Raw genomic sequence first — 24,996 nt, 5'->3', positions numbered from 1 at the left:
GAGTTTCAGGCAATTTTAGTTCCCATCACTACTGTCCATTTGTCATAACTGAAAAAAATATCCATTATATTACAAAAAAATTCGGTTATCCAGTATTTGCTAATTATGATTGAGACCAGAAACATACAAAATTTCAAAGAAAACAATTGAAGAGAACATCTGAAAGTAATTTCCCTCCATTCTTTGTTGTTCTGCTACTCACGGCAAATCTTCCAAACTGGAGGCTTCATGTCTTGGATCCAAAAGATCATAACCACATTCGTTGTAGATTTCCAAATAGGAAATGTGCGTTGTATACATTTTGCTGCTGTCCTGATTGGAAAAGGGAAAGGTATTATTTATTGATTATAAATAATGATTCTGCTTAGATGAAGATGAACACATTTAGCACTCAGTTTCCTTACAGTTTCTCTCTTTTTCTCTCACTTTATATGGTTTACATTTTCAGTTCATGACACTTTCAAGTTGCCAGTTACCATATGCATGAAGCTTTTTAAAATGGCCAACACCCATGATTACAAGCAACTTCAGTCTGTTATTTTTTATTGGTTCCACATTATACATAAAAAGTCAATATACACTTACAATGAGCCAACTTGGTTGCAGAACTGTGTAACACACCATTTTTTACTTTCCAGAACAAAAAAAAAGGTTACTAAAAAAAATAAACTTATATTCTGTGAATATCTATTCATAAAAAAGAACACAGACCATTACTTTGGCTTAAAAATTTCAGGAGCAAAATAGTTTCCATCTTTAATCATAATTCTTTTTCTACTTCTCTAATATTCAATATTTTCTGATGACATAAATAGATAACAATGAAAGTGAGTTCCAGAGGACAGACAATAGTTGATTAGTCAGGTATAAGTGGACATTAATAGTTCACCGCCAATACCTCACATGTGGAGTTAATTTTCCTGGCCCGAGAGGGCAAATCAGGGGTATTTAGCTATTAGTTAGAGAGAAATGTTTTTGGTGGGTCATTGCTAAAATGCAATGACATAGGCATCAATGTAATGAGGCTAAAAGTCAAGATGCCTGGTCCTAGTCTCAATTCTGCCAATAGACAAAATGACCCAATCCCTTTGAGGTGGAATGAAGTAAGGAATTTTTTCAACTCTTGAGAAAGTTCAGTTTTCAATACAAAATATCAAACAATAGCACCTTCTTTTTGTTCCTCCAAAAATACAAATGCTTCAATTTCTGCAAATATTATCATGCTTCTCATAAGGGGAGAGTATATTTGTATCTTGTGGCAAGCAGGTTGTCAGGGTGTCAGAGTGTATACTAACGGAGAATTTGCTTAGGATGACCTTCCTGATTGATTCTCACCCATATCCAAGGCAATCCATTTAATAGGGTTTGTTCAAAGGGAGAAAGGACCAAGTCACAGAGATAGGAGAGAGAACAGTGGCCTATAAATAAAAAGCTGGACTCCTACTCTAACTAGAGGTGAGCCTCTACCATGTCAGGCCTTAGTTTTCAAACCCATTAAAGTGAGGAAATTGGCTAATAAATCGCTGTGTGTTCTTCAGTGTAAAATGAATGATTCTTTGGTTCTAAAATGGCTCCAATTATCCAAATAAAGATACTGTCATCCTAGCACTTTGGGAGGCTGAGGTGGGCAGATCACAAGGTCAGGAGATTGAGACCATCCTGGCTAACACAGTGAAACCCCGTCTCTACTAAAAATACAAAAAATTAGCCAGGCATGGTGGCAGGTGCCTGTAGTCACACCAGCAGAATGGTGTGAACCCTGGAGGCAGAGCTTGCAGTGAGCCAAGATTGCGCCACTGCACTCCAGCCTGGGTGACAGTGCAAGACTCCGTCTCAAAAAAAAAAAAAAAAAAAAAAAAGATACTGTCATTTCAGAAAAACAAAATGATACATGAACAAGTAAAGCAACTCTCAGCCTTCCATAACTATGATAAAAACACTCAAGCCACAGCTGAAATTCTATATTCTGGTGTTCTGTGAAGGTGACAACATGGACTGGATTACTAAGCAATTTTTTTTTCAGCCTAATACTGAAAATTCTTCTGATGTGGGTGACTCTAACCAACAAATGGCCCATTGATTACATTAGTATCCTAGTTTAGTAAAGCTACTATTTCAATATAATTCTTTGGGTTATAACTTGGCTTAGCACAGGTATCAGACACTATAAACACTAAAAAGATTTTGTGTGGCTGTTAGTCTAATCCAAAGTTTCTAAAATAGTCCATGGAATACTCCGGGAAAACAGTATTCCATGGTCAATATATACACAAACTCTGTCCCTCTCTGGAGCACGTCAAAGGCCCTAGGGGGTATTTCAGCAACATTCTGAGATCCTGTTAAAACCAACATATTTTTAAAATTTATCCAAAATATCTGAAATAAACCAGAAATTATGATTTGAGAGTTTAGTATACATTTCTGAGTTCTTCTTAGCATCAGATAAGAACTAAGTTTGCATACTGGAACTCCATTTATAACAGAATAATCCCACACCCTTATCCTCAGTTGTTTCACCATAAAAATGGGGATAATAGCCCTGATCTTGCATTCTGTTGTAACAGAGGAATAACATTCTATATTTAAAATCTTACAAAAGTGTATGGCCCACAACAGATACCAATGAATCATTGTTGCTCCTGTTGCTATTATTATTGCTGTAGTTATTATTATTTCTAGAAGCCTTCAAATGGAGAATTCAGTATATGAATATAAAAGGAAAGGAAAATAAAAGCAAAAAGAACAGCCAACTTGTATGTTTATCTGCAGTGGAGAAAATCTCTTCTTCCAGAAATTAGAATAAATCACAAAATGTCAGGAAAATGGCAGGTCCACTGCCCTGAGATGATAGGGATAATGTCTTTGGCTCTTCCAGCTTCTGCATTTTCTGGACTTTTATTGGAAAATACACTTAAAATTCACTGAGCTATGTGGCAAGCTACCTTTCCTTATTACTCCTTTTTAGTGTTAAGGATTGCCAGACTGTAATGTAACACATATGTTTCCTGCAGACAGCCTTTTCTCCTGCCCCAAAACAAGTTTGAACCTCACAATACTCAAAAATAATGAGCAGTGATTTCTAAAATAAATGGCATCAATTTTCTTCTCTTAAAATCAGTGAAAATGTGCTTCTATCATACCCATACACATTTCAGGACCCAATATGCACTGGGCTCTTACTGTATCTTGAAATGAAGACTTTGCATAGGTCATATGTTTCCTTTAAGAATTCTAGAGCGCTCCATGTACCTCTCTAAGGCAATCAGCTGAGGACCTCTGAGTACCAGGCTGCATTTTCCAGCTATACAATATGAACAGACTTCATGATGCACTTCAAGTTGCTTGACCAGTTTCACCATAGCTGTTTGATTATAATGAATGTGTTATGCCCCATCATGAAAATATGTCCATTTAAACAGAGTTGCCCTGGCTTTCAATGGCTCCAATGGGCTCACTACAAGTCCAGGAAGATATATAGGATCATTCAGAATGAAATGGAGTTTACAGTAATGTCAATGACAAACAGATCTAAAACAATGAACCTGACAAATGGTAAGTACTAAGGAGACATTTAGACATTTGGATCTGTACTTTAATAACCATAGATAACAATTTTAAAGGGACAAAAATATTTTCCTTCGGGAGAGGATGAGTTTATTCTATTTAACTTAATCATGGGATTTGGCTTCATTTTTTTTGAGAGTTTCAAGGGTTCTCTGAAATTGGTCAGGGATCACTTGGCCACATTAATATCCATATATGGATATTACTGGCTGTGATAATAACTATCATGCATTGAGCATATACTGTGTGCAAGAAACTGGACAATATCTTTAAACACAGTATGTTCAGCCCCTCAGAGCAACTCCATAAGACTGAGGCATTAACTAACTGTCCCAAGGCCACATGCTGTAAGCAGTACACTTTCTCAGAACCAGGTTGACCTGCACCTCCAGTGATCTTTCTAAGGCAGAAAGATTCCACATTAGGCCACAGCAATGAAAACGATTAGGAATTATATTCCCAGGTTGTGAAATGTGGGAACAAAACAGGCAATGTCAGAAATAAGTGAGTAAATGAAAAAAGGGCTTTGGATCCAACATATATGCTACACTCAATCCTTTCTCATCCAAATTTTCTGGCATGCAAAGCTGGCATGTTTGAGCTAGAGAAAGATGAGCTGAACTAATGGATAATTGGTACTTTATGGATGGCAATTAGAATTATGCAGATCTCAGCAATTTCTTCTCATCTTTGCAACTCAAAATACAAACAATATACAGTCAAGAAATTTTGGAGTGACTGTTACATTGACCTAGTTAAGACATTTATTATACAGAAGTAATACAAACAAGGAATTGCTGGAACTAGTAGGGACACTGGAGATTCTCTAATACAGTTCAATCTCTACTTTCACAGAAGGGAAAACTGAAACTCAGAGAAGGTATGTGACTCATTAGAAGGAATTTGTTTGAACACAACAAACAAAATAAAGCCAGTCCAAGGTATAGGAGCAATACACATGATGGCACAAAGCACAGAGTCAGGCATCAGGTGGACTTGGGATAGAACTCCAGATCAGCTACTTATAGGATGTGGGCCCAGAGGAAAATATTTAACTTGAGGCTCAGTTTTCCCAATGAGGAAATGGGAAGTTGCATTATATGTTATATTAAATACTGGTAAAAGTGATAAAGCTACTGGCATTTTGAGGCACTCAATAAATGATACATATAATCTAGATAGATAACTCTTTTTTACAATGATAATAATTACAATGGTATTTGTACTCTGGTAAATTCCTCTGGGCTTCTATCAAGTGTAAAATAGTAACAATCATACTGTCCTGTTTAGTGTTTCAGTAGCTAAAAGAAAGGTCTGCTTTCCCAGGAAAACATTCCTGTTTCTTGAGGAACGTAAGATATTCGTTGGTAAAAGGTATGGTCTGCTCTTTCAACCTTCATGCGTGTATCAGAAGGAACTCTCCTGGAGCCTTTGCTGAAACAGCAGCACTTTAATGAGAAGCACCTTCTTAATTTTCACTTCTACAGCAAAATCCCAACCTTTCCTTAAAGGTAAAGGCCAGAGTTATGACACAATAAGACTTTATCATTTAGACACAATAAAATAAATGTCATAATAAATTTCCTGCTTTCAGTAAATTTTTGCGGAGTATATCAAATACAAAATGACAGGAACAAAAAGTTTCATACCTTTTGTAACTGTTCAAAAATGTATGACAGTGTCCTTGGGATAATGCCTCTGTCACTGTAACGTTCTGCACCCCCTGTGATAGTGAATGTCTTCCCGCTGCCTGTTTGCCCATACGCGAAGATAGTACCATTGTAACCTTCCAGGACACTGCAATAAAGAAATGACACACTTTTAATACATCAACATGGCTAACTGCATATGAATTAAATGGCTTGTATTCTAATAACAATCTTATTGAACACTATTAAAAACACTTTATAGAAATATCTATTAAAATTTATATATGTGACTATCTAGCTAGAATTTACATTTTTATCTAGGAACAGCAGCACATCAAACCTGTTCTCTAAGAAAGGACGTGTAACGCAAATGGAGTTCAGCCATCTTAATTATATGCTTCGTCTTTTAGTAAACACTGGACCTGAATCAAAGAATATATTGAAAAAGAGTTCTGGGGAAATAACACCTGTAATTTGGCAAACTGTCAACCTGACACCTGGTACCTCACATGGTATAAACACTCACAATAGTAGTCACTTCCTAGAGCAGGAGGAACACACTCTGTTTGCCACCATGTACCTTGTAATGTAATTCCCTACTTAATACTAAGCACCAGCTGAAAATCCTCTAGGAATTCCCCTCCTCTCTTTTCTTGGAATGACTTTTTGGTAGAAGATGCTAGTCCATATATATTCTTCAGCCCTGCAGAGTGGCCCTTGATTTGATGGTGGTCTTAAGAACCCAAAGGCTGGATCTTCTCAGCCTTTGAAGAGCACCACCTATAATACAAGCTTTTAAAAATATGCACGAAATGATGTAGACTTTCAAAACTGTGTCTTTAATCTACGCTACATGGAACAGTAAACTTTTGTAGCTTTATGTTCGTTTTTTGATACAAGTGGCTCATTGATCTCTGAGATGTTTCCATTAAACCAGCTATGATGACATCAGCTATTGGTCCCCATGTTGTGGGTGGATTTTTTGATAGATGGCTCCTCTGAGTTCACCCCTCACTGTTCACATTAGAATTCCTGCCCTATTACTTCTGTCAACGTCCTATCTATAGTTCTATGTTTCATATGCTTTCATGCCTGTGTATTGAGTGATCTATCACTATAAGGGCCTCTTAAAACACACAGGTTTGACTGGAGATTATTCTGAAGTGGTCATTTAAGTCCTGAGTACTTTATGCAACTATTAAACTAACAATATATTCAGCAACAAGTCAATGCATCTTTTGCTGTGTAGGTAGAAAGTGTTATTGGTGCTTACAAATGTAATGGACTTAGTAAAGGGAATGCGCAAGAAAGTATTATAACTGTGTGATTCAATGTTCTACTTTTGAGGAGTGTAATCATTCTTCTTCATGTGTTTTTACATGGAGACAATATACTGTTGAAATTCTCAACTTTTAAGATGTTGGAACTCTGACGAATTTAGATATATAATTAAAGAATCTTTTTCCTCAACAGAATTTGTTACCAATGAAATATCGATGTCCCATTAGCAATATCATTTGGATATCTATTTCTTGGCCATAAATGCTCTAGGTATATGAAGTCTAAAATTTTAAATATCTAACCTTAAACATTTTATTGATTTTTGATAGAAAGAATAGATGTAAAATATACTAGGCATTATCTGTCTTGAAAAACAAAAAATACAGAGCACAAATTAACATTTTCATTTTGATATAGATTATGAAAAGTGAGTAGGTAGTACACTACGTTGGCATCTGCTAATTGTTATGTCTACTTTTTTATGCTAAAATCTTCTTTCTCACCGCCAGTTGTCCTAGTATGTCTGTCTCTAATATGTGCCCCCCCATTCCCATCTACTGTGGGATGGAAAACCAGATGGCATAGCTTCATAGAACACTGTAAAATAAAAAGGGTAAGGCTCGACCTATGTATACTCCCATGGCTATTTATTTATTACATTGCTACAATTAAACATTAAATAAGGAAATGTAATCAGGCAAAATTTGTCTCCAGTCCCTTCTGTAGAGCCTCCATTCCAACTCAATCTTGTAACCACTCTTCAGTGGACACTAGGCCTTTTCATGTACTTCTGGTCTCATCTGTCCCAAGGAAAAACACTAGTTAAAAATAAAGAAAGAGAAATAGTGGTGTAATGATCTTTGAAAATCCATTACTCCACAAGAACAATAATACCAGTGGCAAAAGTTGTCAAAATCAACTTTTTCAGAACTCTGGAAATCATTCAAAGACTCACACCAATCCATGAAGTGTTTATGTAAGACAAACAGCTAAACTCAGTAGGAACCATGCGCTTTGTGGTATTTTAACTTGAACATTCCCAGCACCTCTCCCTAGCTCCATGGTAGCCTTGAAAAACAACAGCCTTGAAACATTGGAGCTGTGAAATCCAGCAGCCTGGCAACCACTATAGGGGGCAGTATGGATTTGGGGCTCCTCAAAATGCCGCATCCTCAAAGAGCTGCCACTCTCTGACTCGTCTGGGAGCTCTCTAGAAAAGCTCCACTCACAGTACTTGTCTTTGTTAGACCTGATTCAGAGTTCACTTAGTGTAACCATCCCTGTCCTCGGGGTATTTGTTGAAAAAAAATCAGTGGCAAGTGTTTAATATCCCAGCTGGCAAAGCTGCAATGCCAGTGAAGTAAACAAGAACGTAACCAAAAACTTAGAAAAATCTGTGAAGTAAGATGTGCATAAGGAGTTTCGAAAAACTCTGATGTACTCCTCGGAGTCAGGAAGGCCACACACATGTTCAGGACTATATGTATGCCCAGAAAAGACCCAAGAAGGGCATTAGAACTCATCTCTGGCTGGCCTTGAGACTGCACAAACAGGAAGTGAGAAGAAAGACAGTGTTACAAAATTCCTCAGCATTGAAGGTGTGCCCCCAACAAATATGTAGGGACCCTTGTATGTAGGCTGGGAGACCAAGGAGTTCAAGGAATTTAAGGAAATTTATTTCTTTATCTTGCCTAAATTTACTGGCTAGTTTGTTCAGATGATAAATTTGCTCAGTTTTTGTTCATCTTGGAATGTCTTAATTTCTTCTTCATTTTTGAGAACAATATTGCCAGATATAGAATTCTCTATTTGCACATGACATAATATTGTATATAGAAAATCCTAAGGAATTTACTATAAAATTATGAGAAGTAAGAAACAAGTTCAGCAGGGCTGTACGATACAAGTGTGAACACTGTGCAGATAGCAATATTCCCTAAACTGATCTACATTTATGCAATTTCTATCAAAATTCAAGCTGGCTTATTTGCAGAAATTGACAATATGCTTCTAAAATTTATATGGAAAGTTAAGGGACACAGAATAGCTAAAACAATCTTGAAAAGAAAGAACAAAGGTAGATAACTCACACGTCCCTATTTCAAAACCTACTACAAAGCTAGAATAATTAAGACAGAGAGATACTGGCACAAGACTATACATACGGATCAATAAAATAAAATTAAGAATCTAGAAATAGACCCTTATATTTATGATCAGTTGATTTTCAACAAGAGTGCCAACACTATTCAATGGAGGAAACAATGGTCTTTTTAACAAATGATCCTTGGACAACTGGATATCCACATGCCAAAGAATAAAGCTGGACCCCTACCTCAGACCATGTACAAAAATTAACTCAAAATGAATCACAGACCTAATGTAAGAGATAAAACTTAAAAGAAAATCTTGGAAGAAAACTTAGGAGTACATCTTCATGAGCTAAATTAGGCAATGGTTTTTTAGATATGACATCAAAAGCACAAAGAACCAAAGGAAAAAAATAAGCTGCACTTCATCAAAATTAAAAACTTTTGTGTTTCAATCAAGTAAGTGAAAAGACAACACAATGGAGATAATGTATGCAAATCATATCTATCTGGCAAGGGACTTGTCATCATATCCATAATCCATAACATACAAAGAAATCCTACAACTCAGACAACTCAACAATAAGAAGACAAACAATCTAATTAAAAAGTGGGCAACAGATTTGAATAGACGTTTCTCTAAAAAGAAATGCAAATGGCCAATAGCATATGAAAAGATGCTCAACATCATTAGTCATTAGGGAAATGCAAATCCAAATCACAATAAGATGCAATTTCACACTCACTAGTATGGCTAAAACAAAAAAAAGAGACAATGAGAAGTGCTGGTGACAATGTGGACAAATTGGAACCTTCATACATTGTTGCTGGAAATGTAAAATGGTACAGCTTCTTTGGAAAACAGTCTTACAGTTCCTCAAAATGTAAACCTAGTATTGCCATATGACCCAGCTAGGTATACACCCAGCAGTATTAAAAACATGTGTCCACACAAAAATTTGTAGTGAATGTTCACAACAGCATTATTCATTATTTAGCCAAAAAGTGGAAACACCACAAAGTGACCGTCAACTGATGGGTGGATAAATAAGATGTACTATATCCATTCCATCGGATATTATTTGGCAAGGAGAAGGCAGTACTGATACATGCTACAATAAGGATAAAACTTGAAAACACATTAAATTTTAAAAAGCCAGTCCAAAAAAGGCCATATATTGTGATTCTATTTCTAGAAAATGTTTAGGATAAGAAAATCCCATGGACATAGAAAGTAGGTTAGTGTTTGACAGGAGCTAGAAAGAAGGGAAAATGGAGAGTGACTGCTAATGGGTATGGTACAGAGCTTCTTTTTGGGGGTAATTAAAATGTTTTAAAATTAAATAATGGTGATTGATGGTTGCACATTTGTACTAAAAATAACTAAATTGCATACTTTAAAGAGTAAATGTTTTGGTATTTGAATTACATCTCAACAAAGCTGTTGTAACAATAAAATAGTAAAGAAGAGTCTATACTCACTTGTTAATAACCATATGTGTATACTATCTTTTCAGCAGTATTTTTAAAAGACAGAGAGAATGGTAATTAATAAAAGGAATGAAAAGCTAATGATACATTTCAGCAATGAAGAGTGAGATGCACATTTTTGTTCAGAAGTATTTCTGAACTTCCTAAAATCAACAATGCAGGCTACTGCTTAATCCATCTTAGCTAGAGACAGTCCTGATGTGTAAATAAATCAACTCTTTATAAACCCAGAGTTTGATGATCAGAGGAAATTTCCATTGTAGAAATTCTCTCCTTCCGTTTGCAAAATGCACTTGTCCTAGAAGTTTAAATTATAAAGCTAAGATAGTTTGTCATTTCTTACCTTTTAATATTTGCACGAATAAAACAAAAATAAAGCCTCAACCCTTTTGGAGATTATAAACTGAAGTGTTACTCCAGACACAACACATTTACATGCTAGAAAAAAATAAAAGTTATTTTAAAGTCTAGTTTTTCCATTTTTATTACTCTTTGTTTAACTAGGCTCCAAGCAGAATACTGTCTGGAGGATCTGCACAAAGTGAGACTTCATTTTGTTTACCTCCAGATGCAAAGGCTTTAAGAATCCCAAGATACAATGTCTAAATGAAAGTAATCAACAACAAATCATTATTGTAGTCATAATTTAGTTCACTAAACCAAAAAACGAGACATAAATTATAGTCCCTCAAAGAGACAGCATAGTTGAAAAAACAAACAAAAAAAGAAACAAAATATAGTAATAGGACCATGGATTTTATAATTGATGTCAGCAGAGGTCTTCTAACTACATTTTGTCCACCCAAAGAATTCCCTCCAAGGTATTTCTGAAAAACAGTGGCACAAACTATTCTTAGACAGGACCAGGTTGGACTTAGAGAACTGAGTAGGGCTGATTTCATTGTTGAGAGGGGAGGGACAGGTGAAGCAGCACCTTAAAAGTTGACCATGAGTGAAAAGTCAAAAAGTAAATTAAGATAGACCTGTCCTGCAAAGAGAAATCGGATTGGCAATGGCTTAGGGGAAGGGGGTGGAGGTATGGTGTCAATTTCACTCTTCTTGCAATGCTACTCTGACTTAGCTTAGTACTGGATTACAAGCACAGTGGAACACTCGGGGTAGAAGACACAGAATCTATGTTTTTGTTTGTTTGTTTGTTTGTTTGTTTTGAGACAGAGTCTCCCTCTGTCACCCAGGCTGGAGTGCAATGGCGTGATCTCGGCTCACTGCAACCTCTGCCTCCCGGGTTCAAGTGATTCTCCTGCCTCAGTTTCCTGAGTAGCTGGGATAACAGGCACCTGCCATTATGCCCAGCTAATTTTGGTATTTTTGTAGAGACAGGGTTTCACTATGTTGGCCAGGCTGGTCTTGAAATCCTGACCTCAGGTGATCCACCTACCTCAATCTCTCAAAGTGCTGGGATTACAGGAATGAGCCACCGTGCCTGGCTAATGTTTTTTAACTTTTTTTTTTTTTTTTTTTTTTTTTTTTTTGAGCTAGAGTCTTACTCTGTCCACCAGGCTGGAGTGCAGTGCCACGATCTTGGCTCACTGCAAACTCCGCCTCTCAGGTTCAAGCGATTCTCCTGCCTCAGCCTCCCAAGTAGCTAGGACTACAGGCAACTGCCGCCATGCCCAGCTAATTTTTGTATTTTTAGTAGAGACGGCGGGGGGCGGGGGCGCCTCACTGGCCAGGCTGGTCTCGAACTCCTGACCTCAGGTGATCCACCCACCTCGGCCTCCCAAAGTGTTGGGATTACAGGCGTGAGCCACCATGCCCGGCCAAGGGCCCGGATTTTCATATCATTCCCTTCAATTCTTCTTTGAGCTAACCAGTTATGTGAGACAAGAAATCCTCTCTGCTTTGAGTTGGAATTCAGTTACATGCAACCAAGAGAATCATAATTATTGCAAAGTTTCCAGAGTGATCTGAAAGACACCTCTTAGTCCTTGATTTAGAGCAAGGATCTCAAGCTGGCCGTAAAACTTGCCTACAGGAATGTTTAAACTTAACTAAATTTGAATGCCTTTTTGTGAGACATGTTCTTCAGTTTGCCGTGGTCCCAAACATTCCCTAACATCTTAGAATCAACTGCTTCCTAAAGGTATGTTACTTGCCTAGACTTGAAAGCAGGGCTGTATCACTGCATAATCACCGTGCAGTCCATGTGAATGCTGGTGCCCCTCACCTTTGTGCAGTGCCTAGCCATTTGTGTAGGCTACTGTGAAGCGCACCCCCGGAGGTGTACAACATAGAAGTCCTGCGTAAAGGCATCTGAATTTAGTCCCCCTACTTTAGATACTGTCCCTTCTAAAAGCATGTTTTGGCCCAGGGCTGTGGCTTATGCCTGTAATTCTAGCACAGGAGGCAGATGGATTGCTTGAGCCCAGGAGTTTGAGATCAGCCTGGGCAACATAGCAAGACCCTGTCTCTACCAAAAAAAAAAAAAAATTAGTTGGGTGTGTGGTGTGCTCCTGGAGTCCTAGTTACTCGAGAGGCTAAGGTGGGAGGATCACTTGATCCCAGGACTTCAAGGTTACTGTGAAGTAACCTTGATTACTTGATTAACCTTGACTTGGGGACAAGAAGACCATGTCTTTACTTATAAATAAATAAGTAAATAAAATAAAATGTCATAAAAATAAAATCCAATAAAAGCATGTTCTGGCAAGATCATTCTAAGATCTTTTACAGCTTCACTTCTATGATATATTGATCTGGTTGTAAATCCTGATAGAGAAATAAGGTAGGTTACATGGCTAGTCTTCGTCAACCTAAACCAAATCATCAATCATTTTGGAAAGGAATATCCAAGGCCAAGAATATCTAGATTAGAAGCAGTTACCCCATACAACCAAAATTTTTGTGTGTGTGAGAAAAATGAAACTGCAAACATAGATTAACTGGTAATTTATACATCTGTGGGCATACTGGCTATTAAACTAGAGTCACAAAGAAAGAGACCCACAGGCAAAATATAGCTGGCAGAGCATTTGTTTGGTCAACACTGTCTTTTTTAAAAAAATCAGTCTGCGTGGTCTTAGTCCCCAGGATCTGTGCTCCCCAATTTAAGCACAGATACCACCACTCCATCTGGCCCTCACTAGTTTTTTTCAGATTAATTATTTGCCTTCCATGGAATGTTGAGTTTTGCAAACGCTGCTATAAAGTGACTCAGATAAATGCTAAGAGTAACACTCCGATTTAAAAAAAAAAAGAAAGAAAGAAAAGAAATCAATAAAAAACTAAACTAAATATCAGCATCTTCCAGGTTTTGAAATGTCATAAGCAATTCCCTCACACCATCATCCACCTAAGAAACCAAATGGGTATCCCACCCATCATTGTTCACATTTCGTGTGTGATAGGAAAACAAGAATATTGGGTGCTTTCTTCTAAAACAGTCACTTTGGCACAATCAGGACTCCCACTCTTGGATGTGTCACTAAAACAGGATCAGCAGCTGCCTGCCTTGAATGATTTGCAAATTCTCCTTCTTGGATACAGGGGCTAAGGAAGGGGATCTCTTGAGATCCTTCCCAGTTCTATGATTCTCAGGGCTTTGTTCACAGTCTTGTTCTAATTACTTCAAACCAAACTTTGCAAGAAGCAAACACATCACAGGGCACCTAATCCAAACAGCCTCTCTTAAAGGATCTTCGAGGTCTTAAGGACACTAGACAGCTTCACATCCATAAGTTCATGGACCAAATCCAGGCCAGAGTGCTCTCTAAATGAGGCTGTTTATTATATCCCAAGTTTCTGAAGAAACCATGTTGTGTTAGTATTAGTAATAAGCAGCTTAAATCTGGTAAAAGAACAGAAATGCATGAAACTTTAATAGAAGAAAATGACCCCTTCTGAACACAATCCAGTTCTAAATGTTTCAGTCTGAAGTCCAGCATGCAGGATTGAAAAGTGATGGCTACGTTTTTATCTTATTTGCGTTATAAAAAAGTATATATTTACATTACATTATACACTATTTTATCTTATTTACATTATCTTATTTACATACTTTATAATTACATTATAAAAAATGCATTTACTGTAGCATTTCTGACAGATATTTTTCCTATGATCCTTCAGAATAAACACTTAGATTAATTAAATATATAATCATTTTCAGATGACCATCTAAGGAGGCAACTAAAATGAAACCACAAAGTTTTATACAACAATGTGGGGGAAATTCATTGTCTATAGAAGTTTATTAGGACAGAATCTTGCATAAAACCTGAACTGGTTACTTTGGGTTTCTTTTATAGGCATACAAAAGAAAATAGAAAACACTTTTTCCTAAAATCCTAACACTGAGTTCTCTGTCAGTAAATTGATCAATCACATTTCTCAAGCATTCATAATATTATATGAGAAGCCTGGTACTGTGTGCTTTGTGAATTTACAGGAAAAAAAAAAAGCTTCCTCTCAAGAAATATGCAGTGCAAGGTAAAGCAAGATAACCACCAAGATAAGCATCTTGAAATATCTGAGCATGTGCACATATTCAACTGTATAACCTTCTAATTAACACATCAATCTATAATTTTTAAAAACCCAAAGGACTGATTTATAAATGTGTCTGGAGAGAGAGAAAGCATTTAAACAAAGTCCTCTACAAAAATTTATAAATAGAGAGGCCAAGTGAGAAAACTGTGTTTTCCTAGAGACTCCATCCTTTTCCTTGCCAACTGTGAATCGAGCTTCTGGGTCCTCTAGCCATCTGAATAGTGGAAACAGAGATCTGAGAATCTAGGTGAAGAAGTAGGGGAGACAGGCATAGAAATGAAAAGACAAAGGACCTGTCTTCAGGGGAGGATTAGTCTGAAGAGTTTAGAGGAGAGTGGAAAGCAGAAAGTTGAGCACTGCAGGATGGCGGGGGAGGGTAGCAGGTGGCTGCCTTCAGTGTGGTGGGTGCTGAGAGAAGCAGCAATGGAGGAGAATGCACTCTCCTAACTCCTGCAATTCCTGAGAGCCCACACACAATCTGACTTTTGAGTTCTTCCAAAAGTGACATTGTACACTGACTGGACCACATGGAGCTCTAGTTTAGATTTAAGTTATGAGCCTTTTTCTCCATACTTCTAGTCTCAAGATTACTTGCCATATAAGACCTTCTTATTTGACTTCAATTTTGTGTAAAATGGAAGACATTTTGCACATTTTTGGGAAAATTCAAACACACTTTGATTTCAATGGATAATAATTAAGGAGGAAAATTGCCCTTTGGCATAGAAAGGTAAATAAAAATACATCTCATGAAGCTGCTAATAATCATCATGGCTTTATTTGCATCATGGATACACAATGATCTAACGAGATTTAGGAGCCAGAGTTTGAAGCAGAAAGATGTGGACTGACTGAGATCATTCATAAAGGAATCAGGAAAAAGGAACAGAAAAGACTTTTCAGCTAAGTAATGCCAACCTACTCTGCAGACCACGGAGAACTATGGCCTATGGAACTATGGCCTGTGAACTAGAGGGGCATGACAGTGGAGATGATGAAACCAGTCTTGGTTGGGCAAAAATCACATGAGGAATCTTCTAGGGGCACACTATGAGGAGAGATATGGAGAAAACAGGAGGGAATAGTGTTCACAAAATTCCATGAGATACATATCCTACTATTAGCTTATGGATAGGAGAGACACAGCATCATCCTACTAAGTGCAATGAACAATACAGTCTCAATAAACTAAAAAATCTTTAGTCTTGCCAGGCTCATACCTGTAATCCCAGCATTGTGAGAGCCTGAGGCAGGTGGATCACCTGAGGTCGGGAGTTCAAGACCAGCCTGATCAACATGGTGAAACCCTGTCTCTACTAAAAATACAAATTAGCTGGGCGTGGTGGCGCATGCCTGTAATCCCAGCTACTCAGGAGGCTGAGGCAGGAGAATCGCTTGAACCTGGGAGGCGCAGGTTGCGGTGAGCTGAGATTGCACCATTGCACTCCAGCCTAGGCAACAAGAGCCAAACTCCATCTCAAAAAAAAAAAACAAAAAACAAAAAAACTTCAGTCTTAAAGCAGTCAATCAACATTTATATATTTAAATTTTTTTGTACCACTTCAAACTCAGTCTAATCAAAACTGAACTTACGATTTTTCTTTTATTTTAGACATATTCTTCCTCTTTTATTCTCTAGGTAATCTATTCTGAGACTTCTATTACCTCCCACTTTAGAGATGAGAACATTTAGCCTTCGAGAAGTTAATTATATCAAGGTCACACTTAGTAAGTGATAAGAGTAATACCCAAGTCTATTTGATTCCAAATATAATATTCTTTCTACTACCTAAGTTATAAAACAAACCTACCATCTTTTTATAAAGCTAATAATAATCAGGTATGTTCAGTAGAATAATATCCAGTTAAACAGTTGTCTCAAAGTTGCTCTCCACAGTTCGTAGGAAAAACTAACTTAAAAGTCTTAGAGATTAAGTATACCGGCCTCATGTTTTTAAAGTATGAGGGCTAATCAGAATAAACAGATTAAGATCAATATAACGGTTTAAGTTATATACAATTAAATTACATATTTCACTACTTTTCATCTGTTCTCATCTTAAAACCACACCCTTGCTGCTGACACAGCCTGTGGCGAGCATCTTACAGTTAGGAACGCAGTGCAGATTTACAATACTTTCCTCTGGAGTACCTTGATTTTCATCAATTACATAGCACAATCGTGCAAAGTACTGTTTTATAACACCACTCTCTAGGATGGTTAAAAACAGGAAAGAAAATTAACTACAACAAAAAATCTGTATCACCATTCAGAGAGAAGCAAAGGATGTGATTTTATCATCAACATGTTTACAATAGGATTAAAAGAATAGAAAACAGAAAAGAATTACTAATCTTTGTAAGGTTTTCCTCCTAAAGGCAGATATGAAAGGAGAAAGTACCAGAGACTTGGGGCACAGCCTCTAGGAAAGTCAGAAGATTCAGAGGAGAGGAAGAAAGAATGCAGATGTTTTCCTCAATTTCCTTTGATGCCTGACATCTAAAAACTCTTTTCAATTCCCCATTTGGAACCCAAGGACCAAAAAGGGATTGCAACTTGTAATGAGTGACTAAATATATTTTACACAAAAGGTAAGGTCAAGCTGCTAGAAGGCTCTTAAAATCTAAAGGAGAGGGAAAGGGCAGAAGTGCTCTCCACCACTTCTCCTTAACTTCAGTTAGCCGACTGTTAAAGAGGAACAACAGAGGGCTTTGTGAGGCTGAAAAAAAACCCAACTCTGTAGGATGCCGGTGGGGGGTGGTTTCATAGACTTCTCTGGGCAGAAAGCTGGGAATGTGGTTCTCTGAAGGCACAGGAAACAGAATAACTCTTGAGTATAGAGCAGAATATACCAGAACTAAGAAGGCAAGCCACTGAAAGCAGTTTCCCGTGTCCTTTTAAACAGTAGAAATTGGTTCATTGGTATGGCCCATTATTAGGACCTCGTTGTTTTCAGCACAGCACTACAGGATGTGGGGGCATATGCAATGGCATTAACAAGCTACTCTCTATAAAGATGACAAGAGGAAAGAGTCCGATAGTAACGAGAGGCTAATAACATTTAATGTGATTGAGGTGAACAGGTGGGGAAGACAGTCAGTCATATTTACTGGTATCTACAGTGAGGAGGACAAGACATCAGAGCGGTGGGGGACAAACTGTTACTTTGAAGATAAAACGGAGGTCATCATACAGCAAATTCCCCAGCTCCTCTCTCCACTCTCAGCCTCCACACCCACAAACAGAAGTTTATCTCTCCTAGTCTCATCTATTCATCTTCCTCTCTGGTCCTAGAGATTGGCTGTCCTCCTATCTAGAGCTAAGCTCTTCCAACTGAATTCTAGATTTAATCCATTCTTTCCTATCTCTCAGGGACCTTTCTCCATCAATTAACTCCTCTCCTGTATTTTCTACTTCTCCCTTTGTATTAATTGCTCCTCCTTAGAAAATAAACAGGCTCAAGTTTCTCCCATTACTGAAAATACCTTTACTTATTTTTGATGATACAAGTAATTCATAAATGCATGAATATATGCTTGTTTAAAATATTTGCATTTAAAGTCTCCTTTGAATATAATTCCCCTCCTCATCTTCCAACTTTCACCATAGTTATCACTGTTAGTTATCCCTTTTGTATGCATACTTCCAGACATTTTACATATAGCACTGTTTCATGTCTTTTTCCCTTTTAAAATAATTGGCTTAATATTCTACATATTGCTGTGCAACTTGTTCACTCAACAATGTCTCTCACATCAGTAGATCCACTTCATTTTTTATACTCTAAGTCTGTATAGTATTTCACAGTATAAATGTATCGTTTATTTAACCAGTTCTCTGCTGATGAACAAACAACTGGATCCTTTCCAATTACTTGCCATTACAAACAGTGCTGGAAGGAACAAGAGTCTTTACCATTTCTGGATCGTGGAGCAGGTATACATTCAGTTTTGATAGATACTGACAATGATGTTTTCTAAAGTGGCCTTGCCAGAGTATATTCAGACCTGTAATAGAAGAGTTCCTGTTTCCTCATTTGCTCTTGATATTATCAAATTTTTATTTTGCCAATTGGATGAGAAAAAGAGATATTTCTTATTTTAAATTTTCTTTTATCTGATTGTAATGTGATCAAGCATTTTCATATTCATATTTTATATTCTCGTTAAGCACACTTTTATATGTTTATTGACCAAGTATATTTCCTCTTTAGGGAACTGCCTGTTAATGTTCTTTGACTAATTTTGTAGTAGATTTTGAGTCTCTTTCTTATTCATTGGGAGGAGTTATTTCCATTTAATCATATTAATCCTCTGCTTATGTTGTATATTTTCTCCCAGATAGTAGCTTACCTTTTAATACTGTTTATAGTGGACTTTGTTGTCGAAAAATTTTATTTTAATTAAGTCAAATTTTTTTCTTCCTTTTTTTTTGCATTTTATGTCTTCACAGGGTCTTTAGTTGTCCAACATGATAAATGTGCTTTCTCCATTTCCCTCTATTTATTGCTTTTTTATTAGTTATTTAACTTTATGTTTCGTAGTAACACGAGTTAGAATCTAACTTTGTTTTTCCTCAGTTAATAGCTAATTTCTCCAGTACCATTTATTAACTGATCCATTATTCCCTGATACATTTTAAATGCCACTGATATCATTAAGTTCTCATATATACATGGGTCTGTTTCTGAACTAACCATTTTATCCCAATAATTTATTTGTTTATTGTCAATAAACAAACTGACAATGCAACACTATTTTACTTATCATAGATTTATAATATAATTTGATATCTGCCAAGCAAGTCTACCCATCTTTGTTCTTTTCCAAAATTATCTTGACTATTCTTGTGCATTTTCCTTTCCTTGTGAATTTTAAAATCAGTTTTGTCAAGTCTCAGTTGCTTCTAATTTATTTGATGGCAGAAGACATTTTTCAAAGATCAATGTTCAAAAGAAAACACTTCAGTGATATACTGACTTAGGCTGTATCTGGTCCAAGGATTTATTTTTGTTTGGTCAGTATAGTGTTGACCCATTCATGTTTTTAAAAATGTTTGACACTCATCTGAGAGCCAAAAGTAAAGAATAAATGTGCAACAGGGTGTGTGTATGTATGTGATAGCATGTCTCTGTCTTCCCAAATGGCAACAAGTGGCTGAGGCCAAGTGGTGACTACTCCCTTCATTTACATGGGCCCTAAGTCCAAGTTCTCCAGTTTCTGAAATGGACCCAATCCGATTATGTGTGCTACCTACCTATACTCTAGACTGCCTTTGCCTCTGAGAACACTGTATTATTGTAATACCGTCCTAAATAGTTTCATGTCCCTCAAATTCATCCTCTGTCTACACTGCCACCAGAATGACTTTTCTATACACATATAACTAGGCCTCCACTATGACTTAAATTATTTGGCAACTTCCAATTCCTTTTAGGATAAGATCCAGTTTTCTCTGTAGGCCATATGAGGCTTTCTATAACCTGGAATATTTTTCATATGTCATTTCCCATTATTTCCACATTATCCTTTCTCTAGCCGTTTAACCTGTCTACAGTCCCCAACAGATTTCCCACACATTCATTCATACTTCAATTTAAGTTGTTCTTCCTGTGTAGAAGGCCAAGTCATCTACCATCACAAACCTCACCTTCCATTCTTCTGCCCCAACCAAATTTCTTTTGTCCTCGCATTCATTTGCATGGAAAACTCCTATATTTCTACATTTCAGACTCAATTCCATTGCTACCTGCTTTTTAAAGCTCTTTCTGACCACTTGCCCTGTAATTCTCACCTTCCCACCACCATCCTAAGAGAATGGAGACTCTTCTTCTATGTCCCTCTTCCACTCATTATACCTTCCACTAATTTTCTTGTCTATTTGACTCATAAGATTGTGTTCTTTGGTCGGGCACGGTGGCTCACGCCTGTAATCCCAGCACTTTGGGAGGCTGAGGCGGGTGGATCACCTGAGTTCGGGAGTTTGACACCAGCCTGATCAACATGAAGAAACCCCTCTCTACTAAAAATACGTAAGAATTCTCCAGGCGTGGTGGCGCGTGCCTGTAATCCCAGCTACTCAGAAGGCTGAGGTAGGAGAATTGCTTGAACCCGGGAGGCAGAGGTTGCAGTGAGCAGAGATAGCACCATTGCACTCCAGCCTGGGCAACAAGAGCAAAACTCCATCTAAAAAATAAATAAATAAAAAAAGATTGTATTCTTCTTGCAGAGAAATTCGTCATTTCTCTTAAGCCTAGGTCAGCATAACTAGAAGTTTGTAGGCACTGAAAAAAACCTGTGGAATGAAGGAAGAGAAGTTTAGAGAGAGGAATGAAGGGAGGGAGAGCTTAATAAATCATTTGCTGCCTCCACTCTTGGGGAGCTTAGAGTCATATAGAGTTCTGCTCATTATTTAAAATAATAGTATAGCTAGCGTGACCAAACAACTAAATCTCCAAAGAGAGAATGGACTTAACTTTCTCCCACATTTTAACAAGCAGTGTCAACACAATTACATAATTGTTTCTCTGACAAACATAAAAGTTGTGCAAGTAAAGTAAATATCACAGACAAATTATCTCTCTCTCTAAATTTAAAAGTAAGGTTTTTAAAGTTATTTTTCCTTGCAGTCGATATATTTTTCATTTTCATTTTCAAAATAATAAAGGAATTTGATGGAAATAAGTGATTGAATATGCAAGTATTTATTGTGCACATAGGTATTTAGTAGTCTGTAATGTTAAGATAGGCTGCACTCAAATAAGACTTAAGGATGCTCCTTGGCAGATATGAACATTCTTTCATACTGAAGACCACTCAGCTATTCCAGCTTTTTTAAACCCCAAAAGTGATCTCAACAAGATGCCTAAACCCTACAATCACTTTTATAGAACATTCTTAGATTCTGACTGGTTCCATTTTGGCATTTTTAGCATCTGTCTGGCAGACTTGTGCATATACATAAAACACACAAAATTCCATTAGTACAACATTAAAGTTTCAAATTTAAACACACAGGAAACTGAGAAGTTATGGCCCTCATAATAACTGTAACTTACCCATTTTATATATGCATTATGTGTTAAGTTTAGACACAAAAAGGTTAAGCGTTGAGCTGGCATACTCATATATACACAGTCCAAATTCTCATCTTGCTTAGCATATCTACCTTTATTTTAAAAGAATTACACAGTAATATAATCTGTTTTCTATATACATAATGGAGACAGACGGAGAGTTGGAATTGAGCCTATTTCATTAAATATTCAGGTGGTTTAAAGTTATTCACACTGCATTAAAAATTGCTACGCATTTTCAGGACACTTTTAGTTCGGAAAATTAAAACAAAAGTATAGAAAGCACCTATTTCCAAAATAAAGGAAATACAAGATTTTTTAAGTATCTTGAAAATTCTACAATGGTTAAAAGAGCGAAAAAAATTATACCTAATACTCTTACAACATCTTTCCAATTCTATTTATTGTTTTATTTTTCCTCTATTATTCTCATTATATAGAAATTTTTGAAAGAATTCCATCAGCTTGGAAATAAGAACTCACCTCTTGTGAGGAGCATAATTTGCCTCACATATAAGAAAAAAAGCTTACTTTGTTCTACCACTACTTAACATATTAAGTTCAGAGTTATACATTAAATAATTTCCCTGTGAGCTGAGGTCAAGCACATATATTTCCACCCAGGGGGAAAAGTTTAGAGTCAATGAAAACACAACTCAATAATGAAGGTCTTCACACAGGGGGCAGTCAGCCAAGCTAGAGCTTGAAAGGCCAACATGGTGTGTGGCTCTTACTTGAATGCACAGAAAAGACCTACTAAATCACTTAAGTACTGGGGCTTTATTTTGAGTTATAAAGAATCACACAAACTTTGGGCTAGAAGGACCAACCAGTCTGGTTTGTCCTTCTGCTTCAGGTAAGCCCACCCAAACTATCCTAGACAGAGGAGAAATTGAACTATATTTAGAGCCTGCCAAAAGAATCCACAATTGCTCCTAATAACTCATTCTAGTATTAAATAGTTCTGTCAAGAAATCTTCCCGATATCTCCAGTAAATCCTCTGTGCTGAAATTTAAACAGGAAAACTGGCCCCAATGTGACTTGAACATGAGGTCTCCTAACCTGAAGGTTATATTGTAACATAAAGATGCATACAATAGGACCAATACTTTATGTATTTTACAGCAATTTCCCAACAGTTACTGAAGAGTATCTGGGCCAAGAAAGTGCTACATATAGAAAATATATGTCCTATTTTGTTACAGTATTTGGAATATCATCTCATTAATCTGATTTTCTTTCTTTAAATGTGGCCACCACTCTAAGGCCAGCAAAGCAGCAGATTACAAAACAAAGTCTATTTCTGTATGTTGCCACGGAACTGGTCAGTAAGCACTCAAATTGGCTTTTTCACCATATTAATGATTGATCACGTGATATGGTTTGGCTGTGTTCCCACCCAAATCTCATCTTGAATTGTAGTTCCCATAATCCCCACGTGTTGTGGGAGAGACCCGTGGTAGGTAACTGAATCATGGGGGCGGTTACCCCATGCTGTGCTTATGATAGTGAATGAGTTCTCATAAGATCTGATCATTTTATAAGGGGCTTTTCCCCCTTTGCTTGGCACTTCTGTCTCCTGCCACCATGTGAAGACGGACACGTTTGTTTCCCCTTCTGCTATGATTGTAAGTTTCCTGAGGCCTTCCCAGTCATGCAGAACTGTGACTCAATTAAACCTCTTTCCTTTATAAATTACCCAGTTTTGGGTATTTCTTCATAGCAGTGTGAGAAAGGACTATTACATGAAGTCATGGTTGATCAGCACAACAAATCTGAATCAGTAAAGTTTCATTTTGAATGATTTACTTAGCCTCAAATAAATGGCTTAAATTTGGCCATGCTGAGAACTGGCCAACCTAGCCATATTAAATTTATCTGTAAGTTCATATATGTAGTATAATATGTTTCATTAAAATCTCCAATCTGGCCAGGCATGGTGGCTCATGCCTGTAATCCAAGCACTTGGGGAGGCCGAGGCAGGAGGATTGCTTGAGCTCAGGAGTTTGAAACCAGCCTGAGCAACATAGTGAGACCCTGTCTCTAAAACAATTTTTTAAAATCTCCAATTAAAAAATGTGTTAAAGTTGTATTGTTTATTCCCTCAAGCATCTATTTCTTCATGCATTCATGGCAAAAGACATTTATGGTGCCCCCTTTTCCACAGCAATGTTCTAGGTACAATATAATGGAAGTATGTAAAATTTATATGCTGTCACAGTTCATACGGAGTATACAAGCTAGTCTATACTTGGATGGGAAGTCTTAAGCACAGAATCTTTCTTAACCACTTGAGGTATCATCAAATCATCTCAGCATAGTGGGTGAGTGACTACCTATGGGGGTATAAGCTGTCTAGATGTGTTGTCAATGTCCCTTTGGAGGTTTTAAAGTTATAGCTTGCTAAGTTCAGATATATAAAATGCTCACGTAATTTTGTCAATGAAGCTTTCCTTCAACAGCAGAAATCCTGTACCTTTTTTTTTTCTGGGTCATCCAAAACAATCTTTCAAAAGCTAAATTTTTTTTGAGCTAAAGAGCCCCAATATTCAATTTATTCAATTCAGTGATGTGAATGTTGTCAGTCTCAGCACAGTCAGCACTGTGCCTTTCATAAAAAACTTTATAGCAACTTAAAAATACTAACGTGAGTATGAAATAACAAAATAGATTAATATGATTCAGAAGCTTCCATTTTCTTTCTAAATAAATCAAAAGTTAAAATATAATTATTGTGGTCAACAAAGTCATTATGGATTATTCCATAATTATATCAAGTTTGCTAAGGCAAGTAATAGTTTTCTTTTCACTGCCTGTGAGTCCCTATGAAATTACTTTGTAGTGTTTCACACAAAAATCTGGTGCTTACATGTTTATTTATTACAGTACTGCCTTTTCCCTAAGAGCTGCAAAATCCAAATTGGTCTTACTTCCACTGTAATTATTGCACTATGGAATCAATCATTCTGAAAAGCTGATACTGTTTCAAAATGAACCTACTCACAGTGACTATAACTCACAGCAAGGCTGAAAAGACATATCAAATTCTGCTATTTTAAAAGCAATTTCTACTCTACAATTGTGTATTGATAGAATATTTGATAATAATAATTTTTTAAATGGTTAGGCTCAATTCTTCACCAAGATTCACTTCTATTTTTCTGATTTTATTGCCACACTAATTCCCTTGATTTGCATTTCTCATAATTATTTTTATTTATCTGATTATAGAAATAGTATATGTTCTTTGTCAAAAACACATCATGTCATACAGTACAAAGTTAAGTACTCCATAATATTCCATAAATATAACCCAGGTTAACATATGCTATGTA

General features: G+C 36.8%; 1 protein-coding gene across 8 annotated transcripts in view; it reads right to left on the bottom strand.

Annotated features, from left to right (window-relative positions):
- LOC105489673 (kinesin family member 6) overlaps positions 1 to 24,996 on the bottom strand; it is a 388,549-nt gene that overhangs the window by 302,576 nt on the left and 60,977 nt on the right. For 7 of the 8 annotated variants that reach the window (XM_071097107.1, XM_071097102.1, XM_071097101.1 and 4 more), the window contains 2 exons: positions 5,214 to 5,361; positions 203 to 312 (listed from right to left, as the gene is read on the bottom strand). In XM_071097107.1, the coding sequence (XP_070953208.1) occupies positions 203 to 312; positions 5,214 to 5,361 (258 nt within the window). Of the gene's footprint in view, positions 1 to 202; positions 315 to 5,213; positions 5,362 to 24,996 lie in introns of those variants that run through there. The other variant, XM_071097104.1, reaches the window with a different exon arrangement.

Source organism: Macaca nemestrina, chromosome 5 (assembly GCF_043159975.1).
Source record: "Macaca nemestrina isolate mMacNem1 chromosome 5, mMacNem.hap1, whole genome shotgun sequence".
NCBI lineage: Eukaryota > Metazoa > Chordata > Mammalia > Primates > Cercopithecidae > Macaca > Macaca nemestrina.
This window is presented reverse-complemented; position numbering and strand designations above follow the sequence as displayed.